Genomic DNA, 20,796 nt, shown 5'->3' with positions numbered 1-20,796 from the left:
GGGTGTAAAACCAAAACCCTCGTGGCTTTCCAGACCACATCCCAACCCTTGATTGTTCGTCCTGCAGCTCAAAGTTGTCACCTCCAGAGAGCTCCGTGCCCCCCGGAGAGCAACCAAACTCCTCCGTGCTTAAATTTTGGGTGCTTCATCCAACCCTCGGTTTCACAACCCCCAATTACTTAAATAATTACTGCCCAATTACCATAAAACCCCGTAATTGCTGCTCACGGAACCAGCTGAGGGAAGCCTAAGGAAGTAGAGGAAAGGACGGGAGCGAAACGGTCCCGCAGAGAAAGGAAATCCCAACAAAACGTGCTGATGCAGGAGGATTTTAATGGGATACACAAGGGGATGACACCAAACAGACGCTCCTTCCTTCAGCTTCACTGTCCGAGAAGAATCCACCTTCCACCCATTGTTCTTCTCCTGTCAGGGCTGCATTGACAAGCTCCCTGCCAGGCCTTTCAAGCTGTTCTTTTTTCTTCTCTTGGCACAGTGGGAAGAAGGAGCTGGCACTGAAGGGTGATTTAACAGAGGCTGCTAATTAAAACAAAAGGGGAATGTGGGGAAGAGGTGTGGGCCCCATTCCCAGAGGTCCTGAGCGAGGGTGGCTCCCGTTGATGCTTTCGCCGTCTCCAAAAGCCGGTCCCAGCTGCGGATCTGGATTCTGGGGTTTTATCTCCCGGGCCCAGGGATCTTCAGCTGCCTCAGTTTCCCAGGCGGGATCCACGGCTGCTGCTGGTGTAGAACTTCCTGAGGAAGCAGCCCCCCGAGGAGGAAGCCCCACATCCAGAGGAACCCCCCCTTCCTGAGACACCCACGGAAGAACTCCCACATCCATAGGAGCCCCCAGAACCATAGGAGCTCCCAGATCCATAGGAACCCCCAGATCCATAGGAACCCCCAGATCCATAGGAGCCCCCAGATCCATAGGAGCCCCCAATTCTTGACAGGCCACCAGAGGAGCCTCCCATCCCCGAGCCGTATGAGGAGCCACCGGAGGGCTGGGGCAGGGATGAGGCCACGATGCTTTCCTGGGGGCAGGAGCTCAGGATGGGGCCGGGAAAGGTGATCCACACGGGCGGGGCGTAGACCAGGGCCGTGGAGTCCCCACAGGAGGCCACGCAGGGCCCAAGGCCTCTGCTGTAGGCACAGGGCTCGGGACAGGCCACCTCGCAGCCGGGCAGGCACCGGGAGCTGATGCAGTTCATGGTTCTCAGAGCTGGAGGAGGAGCTGGGAGAGAAAAGATGGAGTCAGGGAATGTCACAGCCCCTCCACACACACACACACTTGTCCTTGTCCTTTTCCTCCCTGCTCGTGGAATTCCAGGATGCCTGCGGCTGGGAAAGAGCTCCAAGAGCATCGAGTCCAAGCTGTGCCTGATCCCCACCTGGATGCCACCTGGAGCTGTGTCCAGGGATTCCTCGGACACCTCCAGGGGCAGCCACTCCAACCTCCCCAAGGCTCTTCCAAGGCTTGGTTGACCTTTCCAGGAGGGATTTTCCCAAATATCCACCCTGAGCTTCCCCTGGCACAGCTCGAGGACCTTCCCTATTGTCCTGTCCCTGTTCCCTGGGATCAGAACCCAAATCCTACCTGGAGGAACCCGAAATTCTCCCTGGCAGATCTTTTTTTCCAGGCTGAGCCTCTCCCAGCTCCCCCAGGAGTTCTCCAGACCCTTCTCCAGCTACTCCAGCCCCTCAATGACTGTCCTGAACTGGGGGACCCAGAACTGGACACAGGATGGAGGTGTGGCTTCCCCTCCTCCCTCAGACCCTCCTGACCTGGGACTCCATTTCTCTCTCTGCTCCAGAAGACACCTAGGACTTGGTTTCTCAGTAAATTCAAGTTTTAAATTCGCACCTCAAGCTTTGAAAGCCACAAGAAAAAAATCCACATAACCTCTAAAATTCTGTCTTTAAGTATCAAATTGATTTTTCCGACTGCAGTGAGACTCCAACGAAAAGCAGGATTTCACTGCCGCGTCTCCCGGCTGAAATCCCCCAAAAACCAAGGAACAAGTCCTGGTTTAAAACTGTCACTACAGAGAATGAGAGAGAGCAAAGATCAGCTTAAATCCAACTCACCTGGAGTAGCAGGAGAAGTCAGGAGAAGGTTTGAGGAGACTCCTGAGATGTTCCTCCTTTTATACCTCTTCGGAGGCAGCTCCTGGGGTATGAAACATCCCATAAAATCTCTCACCCTTACCAAATTCTGGATTTTTTCCCTCTGTGTGACTCCTCTAACGCCTGTAATTATTTTCATAGTTTCCAATTAGCAAATCAACCCTCGACATATACAATCTGACTCTCATATCATAAATTTGGCTTTTTCATTGTGTGGGAATTTTACAGCCCAGGCTCCTGTGCAATATTCCAGGGATGACTGGATTTACAATGGAACCTGACCCCTGCCTGTTATTTCTCATTCATGATTTAAGTGAGGCCTGCACAGATCAAGCCTGCAAGTTTGAACTAAGGAACGGCTTGGGTTGATGGCGAGATAACTTTGAAGGTCAAACCCATTTGGGAAGAGTTTCAGGAGGAATTTCCTCATGGGAAGGCTTTGGAAGGGGCTGACCAGAGGGGGTTTGGAGTCCCCATCCTTGGAGGTGTCCAAGGAACGACTGGACATCGGTCTGGGTGACCAGGTGGTGATGGGTCAAATGCTGGACGTGATCACCTGGGAGGGCTTTTCCGAGCGAGATGATTCCAAGGTTCCAAGTTTGGGATCCACCTTGGGACACAAAGGCCTGGTGACCTTGGGCTGTGCCCTCGCAGCGGCACCGGTGATGTGGTGGCGACATCGCTGAGCTCAGCATCCCCAAAATGAGTTTTGATTAAAATTACTCAGAGGTTTCAGGGCTCAGAGGACCTCACCTGTCGCTTCAATCCCTTTGAAATGTGTTTTGCTGTCTCATCCCCTCAATCCGTGCACGCAGGGAGGATTGCAAAGATCCCTGACCCCCATCCGAGGTCGGATGATTCCGTTTGGGAGGGATTGGACCCAAATCTGAGGCTTACACCCCAATTGTGTGAGTGACACGTGGGGAGCCGCCTTCCTGCAAGTCACGGAAGGAAAACAAACACAGAGATCAACTCCTGTTTCCTTTGGAACCGGAGTGATGCCGAAAGGATTTTTCCCCGTGAAGTTTGAGACAAAAGGAGACTTTTGGGTGTTGGGTTTGTGTCACTCAAAGCAGGGCTGGAAACGATCAGTAATTATGAGCTGAAATGTAAACAATGGAGAGGCTTAAGGGGATCTTTTTCTTTGTAAGTGATAAGGATTTAGTAACTAAAATGGGTGACATCACATCCTCCTTATTGTCTAAAAACGGGATAAAAGGGGAGAGAGCTGAGAAATCCTCCATTCCTGCAGATCCACTGATTTATTCCCTCCAAGGCAACGGGGTAAGTCTGACTTCGTTGTACTCCTCGGTACTTTAAAATTTCTGCTTTTTTATCTTGCAAAATTCCAACGGCTTTGGAAAAGCTGAGGGAGATGAGTGGATTTGGAAAAGTTGGGGGAAAGGGAGGAACAGAGCAGGGGCTTTCCTTGGGGACTTTCTGAAGGCAAATCTTCCTGTAGATCTACTTGAAAAGGGAATTAATGGGACTTTCCTGGGCAAGGAATTGCCCCGGAGAAAAGGGGAAGATTTTGTTTTGAGAGATTCAGAAGAAAAAGAGACGTGGTGGTAGGAAAGGAAGAACAGAGAAGCCTCAAACAGGTCAGGAAGGAAGGAAACAGCAGGAAAAATGGGAATCCATGAGGGAGGGTTGAACTGGGAGCAGCTGGAGAAGGACGAAGCACAACTGGTTCATACTGGGAACCCGTGGCCTGGCTACGCTGCCTCCTTGACCGCACACTTCCTTTCCCAGCTTGATCCCAAATCCTAAGGAATGATGTCGAACGCTGGCTCCGAGTGCCTGCAGAGCTGCGAGGTGGCCTGTTCCCAGCCCTGTGCCTACAGCAGGAGCCTGGAGCCCTGCGTTGCCTCCTGTGGCGATTCCAGAGCCGTGGTGTTCCCTCCTCCCGTCGTCATCACCTTCCCAGGCCCCACTCTCAGCACCTGCTCCCAGGAGAGCATTGTGGGAGCTTCCCATCCCATGGTTCTTGGTGATCCGGTCCCATACATCTCCGATGAATCCTATGGAGCGGGGGGCTCCTTTGGGCCTGGGGGCATGGCAGGGGCTGGAGGCTCCTTCGGATCCAGGAGCTCCTTTAGCTACGGAGGCTCCTCGGGGATCGGGGGTGCCTTTGGGCGTGGGGGTTCCTTTGGCTCTGGAATGCAGAATTCCTGGGGGTCCTGTGGGTACGGGGGCGTGCTGGGGGCGAACGGTTCCTTCGGATCTGGGGGTGCCTTTGTCTCCAGAGCCTCCCCGGCAAAGGTGGGCTCCTGTTATGGCCTGAGGTCCCGCAGGAGCCGCCTGGGGAACTGGGGCTCATGCTAAGGCCAAGCAACCCAGAAGATGAAAACCCAGGATCCAGATCCAGACCCGGAATTCCGAGGCTGCTCCCTGAAAACCAGGCCCACGTCTCCTCCTGTTGTGCCTCATCTTCGATCAAACGCCGTTCCGTGGGATGGAGTCTCTCCTGGAACTCTTTAATTCATCTTGTCCCCTGTCCTTTCTGGTGGGGTGGGAATGCTTCAGAATTCCAGGTGGGGCTTTCTGTAAAGGCTCCAGCTGCACCCTGTGAAGTGGCTTTTGTCACCCACGGGGGTGGCCTGGCTGCCCTCGGACCACCAACGAATTGTTCTCTTTTATTCTATTTTGTTTATTTCAAGCCCTAATAAAAATCTTTCTGAATCGCATTGGCAGCTTCCTGGTTTTCCTTTCCACGGAATCCCAGGATCATTTAGGCTGGAAAAGACCTCCAAGGTCATCAAGTCCAGCTTTTGATCCCCACAAAAGCACCCCTAAGTATACCAATCCCCCATTACCCTGGCTCCAAGGGTAAACTGGTTTTAACTGGGTGCTGCACCATTCCATCCCTGGAGGTTCTTCCAGCCTACTGGAAATCATTCTGTGTTGTTTATTGGATAATGTGGAATAGATCAGAAAGGGAAAATAGCTTATTGAGGAATTTCAGACTAATTATATTTGCATTACAGTGGGATTAATTCCCATCTCATGAGAATTAATTACTGCACAAGGATTCCTTTCTTCAGACCGGTTTGTAACTGAAACTGTGGTGAAATAAAAGCCAGAACCCGGGCTTGTGATGCAACAGGGCTTTAATACAAACAAAAGGTGGGATGAGGCACTACAGAGACAAAGAAGAGAATCTCCATGTCAGAATTCCCATTTCAGCATTCCCATTTCAGCCTGGACTCCAGTCCAGCAGTCATTCTGAGACATTCCTTCTCCACTTCTGGACACTTTCACAGCCAAGTCCCATGACTGGTTTGACTCTTCAGGTTCAGGGAGTACAAAACACAACAGGAGCGAGGGACAAAGGGAGGGAACATCGGGACCCTAAGCCTTGGATAAAGCACAACAAGATCCAAACAACCCCGGCTCCGACCGGATCAGCTGGAGCAGAGACTGCTTGGAATTCCGAGCCATCAACTACTACTTTGCATCCTATTTTTCCTGTGGACATTCCTCAGCTTTAAAGGGTTAAAAAGGCCCGTAGTTCCCGTAGCGATACCTGTAGTACCCTCGGGAAAAATAGGGATAATAATTCCTGCCGTAGCCTGAGAAATAGGAGCCGCGGTAGAGGCTCTCCAGCCGTGACATCCCACCCCCGCACGAGCCGCCCGAGCTGTGGGAGCCCATCCCGTAGGAGCCCCCGCAGGAAGAGCCCATTCCTCCCCCTCCAGAGCCCATCCCGCCGCATCCCGATCCCATTCCTCCTCCAGATCCCATCCCGCCACCTCCAGAGCCCATCCCGCCTCCTCCCGACCCCATCCCTCCTCCAGACCCCATCCCGCCACCTCCAGACCCCATCCCGCCACCTCCAGATCCCATCCCGCCACCTCCAGAGCCCATCCCACCCCCTCCAGAGCCCATTCCCCCGCCGATTTCGGGGATGGACGACCCAACGATGCTCTCCGTGGGGCAGGAGCTGATGATGGGCCCCGGGAATGTCACGACCACGGGTGGGGCATAGACGATGGCTCGGGATTCTCCGCAGGAGGCGACGCAGGGCTCGCTGCAGGCGTCGACGTAGGGTTGGCTACACATCACCTCGCAGGGCGAAGCGCAGCGGGCGCTGAGCAGTTGGCCATAGGAGGACATTGTTCCCGATCCAACCTGGAAGGAAGAGAAGGTCCCAGCCCGGTTTGGAAGATCCCAGAGGATTGGAAAGATGGGGAAGAATTCCTCAGTTCTGGAGTTGTTTGTGTGTTTAATTCTTTAGTCGCCGCCTTTTAAAGAGTAAAAAATGTCCCCAGGCTCCTCTGTTTTGGGTGGCGAAAATGTGTTTTGTCCCTAAATTCTTAGGGATGAGACTGAGATAACTGGTAGGAAATGGGAGGTGTATGGGGGATTATTCCCTTTGGAGTTTGCTGGAAAGGGAGCTGGGTTATGGGAATGGGGTTTTGCCAGGTGGTGTTTGGATGGAGAGGTGCAGGTGTGTGGGATTAAATAATCTGAATAAATGAGTTTGGGGTTAAAAGAATTAAAATAATAACTTTAAAAAATCATCATTTCTAGGGCACAATCCGCTTTTCCATAAACTGCGCCAATCAAGGGAGATGAATTGTGGGGAAATGCTTCTAATTCTGTTCCCATTCCTCTCTAGTGCTCCATGGAATCACGGAATGGACCCTAAAGATCCAGTTCCGACCCCTGACATGGGCAGGAACACTTTCCATAGACCCCAAAATCCACACAACCTGGCCTTGGACAGTTCCAGAGATGGAACAGCCTCAGCTTCTCTGGGAATTCCATTCCAAGGCCTCCCCATGCTCACAGGGAAGGATTTATCCCTAAAATCCCGTCTAAACCTCATGTCCATCATTGTGAACCCATTCCCCCTTTTCCCAGCACTTCATCCCTTGGAAATTGTCTCTCCCCACGTTCTTTTTGGCTCCTTCAGGTCCTGGAATGTCACAACTGGGTCACCCCAAAGCTCCTCTGTATTTTTGTCCCGTCTCTATTGCCAGAATGAATTCTGGGAACAACCTCCCTGTCCTCCTCCCACATTATTCCCTTCCCTGTTCCTTTTGGGAATCAATCCCACCCTGATCATGAGTTTGGAGTGACCCTTCTCCACAGATAAATGCCCAATTCCTAAAAATTCCTCCCATCAGCATTTTTATAACTCCCATTCCTTTCCCTCCTTTTATCCACCTCAAGCCCCACTTCCCACACAAAACGGGTTTGGAGAATAAACTCTACCCTGATTTAGGATAGGATATAAAACCTCAGATCAAAGCTCCCCATAAACCAAATTACCTCTAATTAGGAGCTGATTCAGTTAAATCTGACTTACCCAGTCAGCGAGGAGAACGAGTCAGCGGAGGCAGCTCCAGGGCCGCCAGTCAGGAGCACTTTTATATCCTGTCATGGAGAAAGGAAATTGGGAGCCACCTTGACGCAACCCCCTTGTGAAATGGAATGTTTTCCCTGCTCCTGCCTCCCCTTGTCGCAACTGTTTTGATAACGCCTTAGGATTAGGAGATAATTCCCAGTCCCACACAAGGCGCCGCAGGTGCTTCACCCTTCCTGGGCCTTTGCTGGAAGTCTCTCCATCCATGAGGGGGATTTTCCCTAAAATATTCATTCTGAATCTTCTGGATCTGTGTCTGTGGTCACTTTGTGTTCATCCCATGGGTTTTTTATGGAATTTCCTTCCTGGGAAAACTCCTAGGCCCACAGAGGGGTGTGGGATAATCCCAGGCCTGCTCAGTGTGCTTCACCCTTTCTGGGCCTCTGCTGGAAATCTCTCTATTCATGAGGGGGATTTTCCCTAAAATATTCATTCTGAATCTTCTGGATCTGTGTTTGTGGTCACTTTGTGTTCACTCCATGAGTTTTTATGGAATTTCCTTCCTGGGAAAACTCCTAGGCCCACAGAGGGGTGTGGGATAATCCCAGGCCTGCTCAGGGTGCTTCACCCTTTCTGGGCCTTTGCTGGAAATTTCTCCATCCCTGAGGGGGATTTTCCCTAAAAAATATTTGCTTTGTGTGTACATGGTCACTCTGTGTTTGCTCCATGAGTTTTTGTGGAATTTCTGTTCTTTGAACAGATAATTTCTTTTTCACATTCCAAGTAGGATGTTTGAGGTACCAAAGCCGTTCTTGGACAAGAATTCCGTCAGAAATTCAGCTAAAAAAAGGGCACCTGCCCAGGATTTTATATTTTACCATCAACTCCTCCTCTCAAAGGTCATCCTTGTAGAATAAACACCTAAAAAATACTAAACACTGGGAATAAATTGAATTTTCCTTTGAGGATGTGTTTTTTTAGAAGCCAAGATGAAGAGAGGAATTTAGTTTAGGATCAGACAACTCAGAGGAAACATTACCTGAGATCCAGGCCCACAAATTCAGCTCAAATAAATCCCCAAGGCCTGGAAAATACTCCTAATGTGATTTTCACACTCACATTTACATTAAAAAATCCCTCTTCCTTCTCAGTTGCAATGAATTATTAAAAGAAAAGGAAAACACAAAAACAAAGCCCCAAATAAATGATTTTATTTACATTTCATGGCTCTGAAATCAATCTAATGAGTAGAGGATACATATGAGCAGCAGAGATCAGTCTGACTCACTTAATTTATGGCAATTAAAAGCACCCATTAATTACAGCGATTGACAGCTGAGGCAATTCCAGGAGTTACCAAACCCAATATTTGAGAAAAGTCCATAAGAACCTCGTCCCATTGTCCTGGAGGTTTTTCCAATGGAGAGAAAACTGGTTTAAAACACAAAACTGCCAAAAATCCCAGGTTTTGTTTCTGGAATCGGGGTTTTTCCTTGGAAGATTTAATGGGATCCTTTCCTTTGTGGGATTTCACAGCCCTGATATTCCATGGAAATCCTTCCCAAAAAAATCAGCTCCCAAAGGCAAAGCCCTGGCACAGGCCCGAAACTCCTTTCACAACCCCTGAACCTGCCTCAGATCAAAGAGTTCCTTAAGAGATAAGAAAAAGAGATAAACTCCCTTCCCAGCTGGAAGAGAAATCCTTCTGGAAACAGAAATTAAAGCTAAATAGAAGGAATAAAAATAAAAGAAATAAAAATAAAGGAAATAAAAATAAAGGAAATAAAAATAAAGGAAATAAAAATAAAATAAATAAAAATAAAGGAAATAAAAATAAAGGAAATAAAAAGAAAATAAATAAAAATAAAATAAATAAAAATAAAATATGAATTAAACTAAAACAAATACAAATTAAAACAAACAAAAAAAATCAGGAATTTTGGATTTTTTCCAGACTCACCTCAAACAAACCAATCCCAGAGATTTATCTGGGAGATTCCTCATCCTGTTTTCACCCTGGCATGCTGATGTTGTTGTTGTTGTTGATGTTGTTGTTGTTGTTGATGTCGCTGGTAAATAGATTTTCTGGCTTTAGGAATTCCAGGGCTCTGCTCTGATCCTTCCCGGCTGCTTTGCATACGGAGATGAAATCAGAGGAAGCTGCTGCAGCTGCTTTGCTCTTCCCTATAATTTTCCAAATTGGGCTCCGAGGCCGCTTGGCAGAGAGGAAATCATCGGTGTCATTATCCCAGATCAGAGCAGAACACCATCCTTAACCCTCATTTTCCCCCAGATTTTATCGAGGACAATTCCAGGCTCGGAAAGGAACAACCAGCAGCACCCGGGCAGGAAAATAAAGGGGATAAAATTTGGGAATTGCTGCGTGAAGTTAATGCTGGCTTGGATCCTGGGATCTCAGTTTTGGAGCAGTTTCTGAGCTGTCACCTGGATTCCAGTTTCCAAATAAAGGGATAATATTTTGGAGTGTTTTTTCTTTGGATTATTGTGAGATTGAAGGGGGATTTGGGATGAAATTAAATCACCACCAACTGCTTGTTAATTATTTGTATTTTCAGCGCTGTTTTATTGCTCAGACCAGAGCTGGATCTCAGTTCTGTTCATTTCTGTCTATTTCTGTCCATTTCTGATAATTTATGTCCATTTATGTCCATTTATGTCAATTTATGTCAATTTCAGTCCATTTCTGATGTGATTCCCTCTGTTTGATCCCATAAAAAAATCAAGTTTTTGGCAGCCTCCCATTTCCTACTGGACATCTCCATCTCATCCCTAAGAATTTAAGGACAAATTCCATTTTTACTCGGATTTCCTCTCTCACGGAGAGGTCTGGGGACATTTCTTACCTCCGGCACCACAAAAGGTGGTGATTAAAGAATTAAACACACAAATAACTCCGGAACTGAGGAATTCTTCCCCACCACCCAACGAGATTTGCTGGGAGCTGAGGAACAATGACGGCACCCCCCAATTTCCTGGGAATATTTCATCTTGGAAACAAAACACAGCTAATGTGTTTCCTTTAAATCTTTAACTCCCTGGATAAAACTCGAGGGGAACGTGGAATTGCAGCCCCGGAGCGGGGGAAGCCTGGAGTGCCTGGGTGTAATTTGGGTCTGCCTAAAAGCCGGGCCAGGTGTCCCTCCGGTGCCACCACCCAAACGCCTTCTCCAGGTCAGGGTGACCTCCAGGGCTTCCCGGAATATCCCAAGGTGGAAGGGAACCCCAAGGATCATGCAAAGAACCATCCCCAAGAGTCCCCAGAGCTTCATCTGGGGTTTTTTGGGGGTCCTGGGTCAGCTGGAGCCCCCCAGGAGTAGGCAAGGATCTGATGAGGCTCAGCCCAAGCCCAAACCCCTGGAAGATTGAGGAGAAGGAGATTTTGGTCTTCATGGAGGAGCTGGAGCGTGGCCAGGGATGGGAACGGGGCTGGAGCAGAGGAGAAGGTTCTGGAAAATCCTGAGGGAGCTGAGGGGGCTCAGCCTGGAGAAAAAGGGGATCCAGGGGGAATTCTGGGCTCTTCCAGGGGGGATTTGGGATCTGATCCCAGGGAACAGGGACGGGACAAGAGGGAACGGCCTCGAGCAGTGCCAAGGGAGGTTCAGAGCAGGAAATTTGGGGAAATCCCTCCTGGAAAGGAGAAAAGGTCTTGGAAGGGGCTCAGGGAAGGTTGGATCCCCATCCATCCCTCGGAGGTGTCTGAGGAATTCCTGGATGTTGCTCTGGGTGTCCAGGTGGGGATCGGACACAGCTTGGACTCGATGACCTTGGAATTCTTTCCCAGCCTCCGGGATCCTGGGATTCTAAAGAGCTGCAGGATCTGCTCCTCAGGAAGGTGGGTGCTCATGGGTGAATTTGGGGTTATTTGGGGCATCTTAGAAGTTCCACCCTTGCAAATAATTAATTTTAATACTTCATGAGTGCCTGTGGAATGAGCCAACACCACGGAGCCAATTCCCATTCCTGCATTGCCCCATGGCTCACCGAGGTGTGGTGCTAAGATCCAATTTAATCGTCCATTAATGAGAAAGATATTAATTAAATCTTCATTTGTCTTCATTGCCTCATTAAAGCTGCTCGTCTCAGCAAGAAAATCTGGCAGCTTCCTCTGAGTTCCTTCAAGGATTAAAGCCGGAGCTGGCGGCACAAAACCCTGTAAAATGAATTTACGGTTGGATTTAATGAGGGAAAAGGAAATTTTCCCAGGGAAAACAGAGCAGGGTTTTGTTGTCCAGAGGAAATATTGGAATTTTCACTGGAATGGATTTCCCAGGCCGCTCCATCCCTGGAATTGTCCAAGACCAGGTTGGAGCATCCTGGGATCATGGAAAAAGAGTTGGAATAAGACAATTTTTAAGAACCTTCCCAACCCAAACCATTCCATGATTTTATGATTCTTAAGCCTGAAAAGGGATTTTAAGGAGGGAAAAGCAGCCCCCTCCCTTCCCCTGGGCCTGAGCCAAGCCTTGGCCTCCCTGACCTCATCCCGAATTTTGCTGCCGTGCAATATTGGGAATATAATGATGGGTTATTGGGAATAACCCGATTAATAACTGGGTGTGCCCCAGCCCCAGCTCCACCCTCTGGATGGAGAATCCTTGGGAAGGTCGGGTCACTTTTGGGCACTGTTCCCCTAATAAATGAGCATTTTACCCGGCCAGGAGTGGGGAAAGGGATCGGGCACTGCTTGGACACAACCTTGGAGAAGTTTTCCAACGCCAGCAATTCGGGGATCTACTTTTAAAAAAAAAAACCAAAAACAAACCAAACACAAACCACAAAGCTAAAAAAAAAAAAGGAATAATTCCCATTCCTCCTCTTCCAGGAGGAACTGGAGATTGTCCAACTCCTGGAGCAGGATGGGGTGGAGCCGATGAGTCAATCCCGAGGTCTTGGGGTCCACCCCGCCCGTGACCTCATTGCTGGAGTTTTCCCAACCCTTTCTCCAAGAGCCAAACAAGAAATGTGGGATCCGCCAGGCTCGCGGGCTGATCCTCCGAGATATCGGGATGGTTACATCACCCTCGGGATTGGGAAGGGGACGGGGAAAGTGGGGCACACGCAAATGGGGTAAACAGAGGGGTTGGTGGGAGTTCCCGAGATGCAAAGGGAAAAATGGAAATGTGGATAGGCAGGGAATGTTTGAGGGGATTGTTCCAGCAGGAACGGGTTGGGGGGGATTTGGGATTCCTGTTTCCCACCCGGATGCCCACAGAGAAAGTGAAATCCTGCAAAAAACATGGAAAAAGCGTCCCCAGAGGTTGGAATTCTTCCTTCTGGCTGTTTAGGGGCTGTTTTAAGGTCCCTGACAAATTTTCCACAATCCCTTTTGCCTCTGAAGGGAACACCTGGATTGGGGCTGGGCCCAGGAGGAGGAGCCCACCCTGAGGTTGGTGAGGAATTCCAAAATTCCAATCGTTCAAGGGCAGCTCTGAAACAGCCCCGGCCCAAAAGATCCCTCAGGGATTTGGAATTGATCCAGGTTTCCCAGTTAGGAGAATTTCCCTGGAAAAGAAAATCAGGAAACCACTGTGATAATGCAGAATAATTTTAATGGGGAGGGAAAGAACAAGGATAAAACAAAATGAGATAAAATAAGATAAAAGAAAATTAAAAAATAAAATTAAAAAATAAAATTAAAAAATAAAATAAAATAAAAATAAAATAGTAAAGTGTGCAGGTCCAGGGGAAGATTCCTCACTTTTATCCTGGAATTTTGGAATGGTTTGGGTGACATCCTCCACATCCATGGGCAAGGGACACCTCCCACTATCCCAGGTTATTCCAAGCCCATCCAACTTGGCTTTGGACACTTCCAAGATGGAAAAATCCACATTTCTGTGGCCAAACTTTCCCACTGGGGTAATTTTTATATGAAAAGAATTCATTCCCACAAATCTTTTTTCCTTTTTATTAAAATTAAATATAGGGAGATTGGTTAATTCCCTTTCCCGACTTCCCTGCTGTGAAAGTGAAAGCCGGGAAGCGGTGATGGGATTGTGTTTGTATTTATCCCAGGGAAAAGGGAATTTCCTGCTGAGTCATTCCCATAAAAACTAAGCCAGGCTTAATTAGGCCTGGCAGGGAAAGGCTTTGTCAGGTCTGACCGCACTTGGGGTGTTCCTCAATCTCAATTTCTCTGGAAAACCACGGAAAAACAACAAACTGCTCCCACAAATCAGATTCCAAGCGTCAGGTTACCCCCGAATTTGGAGAAAATGGAATTTAATGGCTTAATTCCGCCACTTGGGAATGTCTGAGGGGGGAAAAAAAAACCTCAAAATACCCCAACCTTAAAAAGATCCCAACTTAAACTGAACTTAAATTCCCAAATCTGCTTTGGAGGATCCTCCAGAGCCTTTGGATTGGGGCCGGAGCCGCCTCACACTTCCAAGACCTCGTTTTCCTCCTTTTCTGCATCCGCGTTTTCCGTTCCTGGCTTTTCCGGATCTGGAGTTTTCTCCTCGCTCCCGTTCCCGGCCGGCTGCTGGCTCCCACAGCTGCTCCTCCGGCAGGGATGGATCCAACGGGAATTAAAAATGTAGGAGCAGCGCGACGCTCGCCGGGGGCCGAATTTTGGGATGAAACCCCGGGAACACGGGATTTGCGCCCCGTGGGATCTCAGGGAGGTTCGGGAAGTTCCCACTCCTCCCTCCAGCATTCCCAAGGATCCCACCAGGGTCTCCCGTGGGTCCACACCGAGGACGGGCCCAGAGGTGAATTTTGGGACGAACTCCCCGCAACGCGGGATTTCCGCTCCGTGGGACCTCAGGGAGCTTCCCGCTCCTTCCTCGGGCATTCCCGAGGATCCCAGCACCATTCCCGAGGATCCCAGCACGGTCTCCTGCGGGCAGGTGCTGAGGATGGGCCCCGGGAATGTCACGAGCACGGGAGGAGGGAAGATGATGACGCGGGAAGCGCCGCAGGAAACCACGCAGGGCTGGCTGGAGCCGGAGGCCGAAGGCGGCGGACACGGGCCCTGGAATTCCGAGCACATCTGGGAGAATCCAGGGAGAACCTGCGGCCAGAGCAGAGAAAACACCTCGGAATTCAAAATTTGATTCCTCTTTAGTTGTAAATCCCAGCGGAAAAAGCCTTGCTCTGGTTAATCTTTGCTTGACTTTTGTTTTTCTCAGTTTAATCCAATTTTTGATTGATTTTTAGTTAATTTTTTAAAAATTTTCTTTAGTTCTTTAATTTTGTTTTTTAAAATTCTAATTAATTTTCATTGCATTTTTAAAATGCAATTTCCTAACTTTATTTCTTTTAAATTCTATTTAATTTTCATTACTTTTTAAATTTAATTCATTTTTTCAAATCTCATTTTTTAAATTCGATTTAATTTTCATTGGTATCTTAAAAATATTAATCAGTCTTCAAATATAATTCTAAAAAATTTTGTTTCATTTTTTAGTTTTATTTTTAAAGAAATTACTTAAATTTAATGTTACTTGTACTTTTTCTTTACTTTTTTAAATTCTGGTTTTGAAATTTTTTGTTTAATTGTCAATGCTAATTTTAAAAATAATATTTTATTTTTAGGTTTTAAAAATTTTATTCGATTATTTAGTTTAAATTTTTTGATATCAGCTTGAAATTTTATATTTAATTTTAGCTTTTTTTTTTAAAAAAGAAATTACTTTATTTTTTAAATGTTACTTTGAAACTGAACTCCCAGCTCGATTTCCCCTTTTCCCCACACGCCTTCCCAAAAAAAAAACCCACCCTGGCTTTATCCAGGCCACAATTCCAGAATTTTCCGTCCCTTCCTGGGATGATTTGTTTATCTCAGCGTGCCCAGCCCTCACTGGGATAATTACCCAGAGCAGATTCCAGAGCCTGGGATCGCTCCCGGCTCCGCATCCACGTCCGGAGCGGTTCCTGACAGCTCCAAAACCCTTGGAATTCTGGAAAATTCCTTCCTCCAGACGAATTCCAGAGGGCCCAGAACTCCACCGGGAATTTTGGTGCCCAGATTTTTTTCCCCCCTGGACTCTGGGTCCGCAATTCTTGTGGAATGAAATCCAGAATTCTGGAATCAAATCCAGAATATCTCCTGGGATTTTACCTGTCAGCGTTCAGAGCTGTGGAATGCGGATGATTCCCGATAAAAATCCCTTGAATTTCTGTCCCTGGAGGAATCCGGGCTCTTCCAGAGGCTCCTTTGGAGGTAGGTGTTGGGTTAAGTCACCAAATTCCTGTTTTCTCTCCAAAGATTCTGCTGGAAAAGTCCAGGGAAATCCCATTATTTATCTGATGGGGATTTCCATGGAGATCATATGCTCTTTTCGGAGAATTCCCAAAGTTTTTGGGTGGGAAAACAACGGAATTGGAGTTTCTTCTTCCCAAAAGTGCTACAAAAACGGGGTTTTGCCCCAAAGAAATTCCCTGGCAGGTTGGAATTGGGGGAGAAACAACTTTTTATGAAAAATGGGCTCAGTTTGGGTCATTCTGGCAGGAAAATCAGGAGGAAAACAGATTTTCCTCCTTTTTACCCCATAGGAAAATAAATTTGATTTACTAAAAAATTTTTGGGGGATTATACCAAGAATTCCAGTCCCCTTTTCTAAGGCTGGACTCACCCCAAATACCCAACAAAATAATTCCCAGCAGGGAATCTCCCTTGGAATTTTTTGGAGCTGCAGAATTCCCGTGAAATTCCCGATTTCTTCCGTTTCCCCCCAAATTCTGGAACGGAAGGGAGAGGGACTTACCAATATTCCAGGAAGGAATCGACGGGAATGTCCGGGGGGAGCCCCAAATCCTTGGAGTTTTATAAGAACTCCCGAACTTCCAGGAAGCTGAGGCAGCCTTTGGGCGCGAGGCTTTAATTGCCCTCCCCTCATGTGTAATAATCTTAATTACTGCTAATTATTTTGGGGTTGTTTACCCGCGTTATTCCCTTTTCCATGGGAATCCCTGCTGCATCCCCTCCCAAGGATTCCCGCGAAAAGTGAATTCCGGAGGGGATTTTACCGTTTCTGCCTGGATTTCCAGTCCTGGGATGGTTTAGGGTGGGAAGGGGATTAAATCTCATCCCATTCCAACCCTTTTCCAGGCACAGGGACACTTCCCGCTATCCCATCCCAATTTTCAGCTAAAAATGCCTCGAGGGAGGATTAAATACGAGAGGAAAAACTTTAATCCCGTGGAAGCTGGGAAAATTGAGGAATTTCACGGAGCTTTGCTGATTTTCCGAGGATTTGGGTGGATCCCCCGAGCTGGGAGAATCCCAGAACTCCGGAATGGGTGTTTTATGGAACTAATTGGGAATTTTTATGGAATTCATCGGGTAATTTGGGGATTCCTCAGGCGGGAAGGGATCCCGCTCAAAGCTGGCACAGGATTTTTGGGATGGCTCTGGAATATCCCCACTGAGGCAGAGCCAAACATTCCCCGGACAATCTGTTCCAGTGGAAATTCCTGGGAATCAATTCCCACTCATGGAAATTCCCCCAGGCTGAGCTGGAGCAGCTTCAGAGCCAATTTCAGGGTGAATTTTGAGGAGAAATCGATTGTTTTTCTTAATGAATATGCAAAATACCCGGAGCTGGGCTGGAGAACAACATCCTGTTTATTTGTGGAAGAGGCATTTCCATCCAAGGGGGAATATTCCAGAGCTGCTCCGATCCCCGAGGGGTTTTTCTGGGATAATTTGTTATTCCTATTACAGGGAAAAAAACGCTTTGCATGCATAAATTCCTCGCGAATATTCCTGGCGTGTTTCGACATCCCCTCACTGCGTGGGAACCTCGTTATCGGGATTATTTCCCTCATCCTTGTCCCAAAAGACAATTCCGGGTTCTCACTGAGTTTTCCAAAGGAAAAATTCAGGGTTTGAATTCCTCCTTCCCAATGGAGGCCGGTCCCATCGCGCTCTGTCATCGCAGATTCCTGGGAATACGGTGAAAATCCCATTTCGTGACCTTTGATAATCCCACGCAGCTCGTGGATGTCTTGGCGGCTCCAGGACCGATCCCCGCTTGGAGTTTTCCTCCTTAAAAAACAGTGAAAATCTCCCGGGAAAAAAAAAAAAATTGGAATTTTTATTCCGATGCCGCTTAACCTGCGGAACATCCAAACCCCCTTCGGAGCGGGAATTCGTTTTAACCTCCCGGTTTTTCCCCGTGCGAGGAAAAATTCCCGTCTGCACTCTGGAAGCGGGAGCTCCTCTGGGAATAGGGAATTTTTTGGGGGGAAGATGAGGATGGAATTCCGGGCTCCGTTCATCCCTGTGGCCACCAGGAGGCAGTTCCATCCCGCGGTGCCTTCCCCAGGTCTCGTGACCTTTCCAAGGGCAAATCCCAGCAGGAAAACCTCGGGATGAGGGAGGGAGAGGGGAGCAGGAGAGCCTGAGGGTTGTCCCCGTGTGGAATCCCGGCAAAACCCCGCCGCTGCTTCGGGTTTTTATTTTGCCGTCTCAACGTTATCGGCAGCAAATCCACTTAATCACAATTAATTTTTTTTACAATTTAACCTTTTCCTGTCGATCCATCCCCTCTTCCCCGGGTTTTTTTTTTTTTCCCTTTGCAAGGAGGAAAGGCTGAGGAAATTGGGATTATTCAGCCTAGAGGAGCTTTGGGGTGACCCCACTGCGGCCTTGCTGGAGATGAAGGGGAACGTGGGGAGAGATTTTTGATTTCCCCTGGACTGCCAGGAAAATGGAATCGGGTTCAGACTGACGGGGAAAAGTTTCGGTTGGATACTGGGAAGAAATTCCCTCCCCACAGTAAATCCGTGCTAGTGAGCCCAGCCCTAAAATCGCGATTATTTCCATTATTTTACACAAAAGGAGGGGTGCAACAACAGGGGAAGGGTTGGGGTTTTTTTACCCCAGGAGCAGGAATTAGAAACGGTTTTAAAAGCTGGAGAATAAAACAGGCAGAGAGCAGGAATCAGCTGCAACCTGAGTTTAATGCGAGTGGTACAACCTGAGCAGAAGGGATCCCACAACAGTAAAAAACAGGGAGCAGACGAAGGTGTAGGCTCGAGGTTCCGAGCGGCTCAGAGCTCCTCAACCTCTCCCCGACACCTTCCCGGTGCTGGAAAATCCGAATTTGGGGTCAAATAAAACGGGGGGTTCGCTCTGTGAGCTTAACTTGGGCACCACAGGGGGTAAAACCAGGCTTGGGGGGCAGGACTGGGGAGGGAGGGGGAATCACCCCAAACCTCGGCTCCGGGGAGGGGGAATCACCCCAAACTTCGGCTCCGAGGAGGTGGAATCACCCCAAACCTCATTTCCATGGAGGGAAGGATCACCCCAAGCCTGGTCTCCATCCCCCGCGGGATTTTCGGCTTCTCCCTCACCAGAGCCACTTGGAAGCGCAGCGGCTTTTCTTGGAGTGGCCGGAGCGCTTGGCCGGGGCCAGGCGGGAGGGTCTCGGGGCCGACCGGGGGTGCTGGACACAGCGGGCCCTGCTCAGCTGCTGCCCCGAGCAGCTCCGGCCCTTGCTCGCCTGCAGCGGCGCCGAGCCCTTGGCCACCGCTCGGAGCGGGGGACACTCCTTGGCCACCGCTCGGAGCGGGGGACACTCCTTGGCCACCGCTCGCAGCGGGGGACACTCCTTGGCCACCGCTCGCAGCGGGGGACGCTCCTTGGCCACCTTGGCCACCCCGCCGGTCACCTCGGCGCTGCTCAGCCGCTGCTCCGAAGAGCAGCAGGCGACAAATTCCTGCGTGGGGTAGCCCTTGGAGCACCTGTGCGGGGCCACTGAGCCCAGGCGCTGCTGCGGGAAGGGCTGCGGGGGACACTCGGTGACCCCTCGGAGGGGCAGCGAGTAGCCGCTGGTCAGCTCGGGGCGGCTCGGGGGGCTCTTGGCCACCTTGTCCCGGCCGCGGCAGGAGGACGACGAGCAGCGGATGCCGCACGGGGGGAAGCGCAGCCGGCCGGGCTCGGGGCAGCGCGGAGCGCAGGGCGGGAGGCTCCGGGCCACGCGTTTCTGCTCAACGCGGGGGCTCTGGGGGGCTCCGCAGCCCCCCGGGCCGGGCAGCAGCTGCGTGGTCTCGGGGTAGAGCAGCAGGAATTTCTGCACCAGCGGCTGGCACGGCAGCAGCGGCACGGCGGTGGCACCTTGGGGACAGGCGGGCCAGCGCGGCACCGGGCTCTTGGTGATGCTCAGGGGGTGGCAGGTGTTGGCGAAGGGCTCGGAGTGAGCCGGGCACTGCGGGAGGAACTCGGGGATGAATCTGGGGCCGCCGGGGCAGTGCATGGCGGAGCGGCGCCTCAAACCTGAAAAAAAACCCAACAAAAAACCAACAAAAACAGCGATTTCAGCAATTTTTTTTTTTTTCTTTTGGTGACTCAGCTCCAAAACTCGCCCGCACGCCCCGCTCCCCTCTCGGCCCGTGACTCAAAGCTGGGGCGTGTTTGGGAGGGGAGACAAAATCCCGTCCTCCGTTCCGGACTGCGCTCTCAAAAGCCTGGAAAAAAATGCGGAATTTCAGCCCAGCGGGTTCGTGCCGCCCTTCAAAGCGCGGCCCCGGAGCTTTGGGGTGACTCCCCAAGAACCTCCCTGGGTCGCCCTTTCAAGTGGAGATGAAAGAGGAGCCAAAATTAGGGGTGTGGTCCCCCCCCGGTAATCGCCGGGTGTCGCCACCAGGCCACGCCCGGGTCAGGAGAGATTTTGGGGCGCTCCCATCCCACAGGAATTTGGGGTCCTGTCAGGGAAAAGCCAAAAAAAAATTCGGTTTGTTTTTTTTTTTTTTTTTTTTTAAGGAATTTCGGCAGGATGGCGTCAAAATATTCAAAATATTTGGTGGAGAGAAGGTAAAAAATCAAAATGCCGGCAGGATAAAGGGATTAAAAATACCAAAATCCCAGAAGATCTGGGGTTGGAAGGGACCTCATGGGTCCCAGGGTTGGGAATGGCTCCGGCTTCGCTGATTCTGGGAGAATTACACCAAATAAATCAGCTCTTGGTGCTGCACCACTTCTCCCCTCTGAGAATTCGCCCTATTCCTTGGAAATCGCAGGGAAAAAAAAATCCCACTCCAGGAAAAACTCCATTTTTAGGGAGTTTTGAAAGGATTATATTGACCTAAAATGGTTTCACTCAGATATTTTTCCTTTTTGAGAGAGAGTAGAGCATTAAACGAAAAAAAATTACATTGCAGATTGTATAAAAAATAAAATTAAAATGACATTGTGGGTTGTAAAAAAATTAAATTTACGTTGTAGATTGTATAAAAATAAAATTAAAATGACATTGTAGATTGTAAAAAATTAAATTAATGTTGTAGACTGTATAAAAATGAAATTAAAATGGCATTGCAGATGGTATGAAAAATAAAATAAAATTAAAATTACATGGCAGACGGTATAAAAAATAACATTAAAATAA

At 49.1% G+C, this 20,796-nt stretch overlaps 1 protein-coding gene and 1 long non-coding RNA gene across 2 annotated transcripts; both read right to left on the bottom strand.

Moving 5' to 3' along the window:
* Nucleotides 1-5,219: 5,219 nt before the first annotated feature.
* Nucleotides 5,220-7,549, bottom strand: LOC106628768 (uncharacterized). Its single transcript, XR_015774752.1, has 2 exons — nt 7,442-7,549; nt 5,220-6,258 (listed from the first exon to the last, which is right to left on the bottom strand). It is a non-coding gene; the product is annotated as an uncharacterized LOC106628768 (long non-coding RNA).
* An 11,210-nt stretch (nt 7,550-18,759) lies between these two features.
* LOC106628769 (uncharacterized) lies at nt 18,760-19,665 on the bottom strand. The gene is made up of 2 exons (XM_088068465.1): nt 19,060-19,665; nt 18,760-18,987 (listed from the first exon to the last, which is right to left on the bottom strand). The coding sequence occupies exons 1-2, from the start codon at nt 19,663-19,665 to the stop codon at nt 18,760-18,762; spliced, it is 834 nt and encodes a 277-aa protein (XP_087924591.1).
* Between the last annotated feature and the right edge of the window lie 1,131 nt (nt 19,666-20,796).

Source organism: Pseudopodoces humilis, chromosome 31, assembly GCF_049639895.1.
Source record: "Pseudopodoces humilis isolate 2021_Gansu_Grassland_sample_001 chromosome 31, ASM4963989v1, whole genome shotgun sequence".
NCBI classification, from domain to species: Eukaryota; Metazoa; Chordata; class Aves; order Passeriformes; family Paridae; genus Pseudopodoces; species Pseudopodoces humilis.
This window is presented reverse-complemented; position numbering and strand designations above follow the sequence as displayed.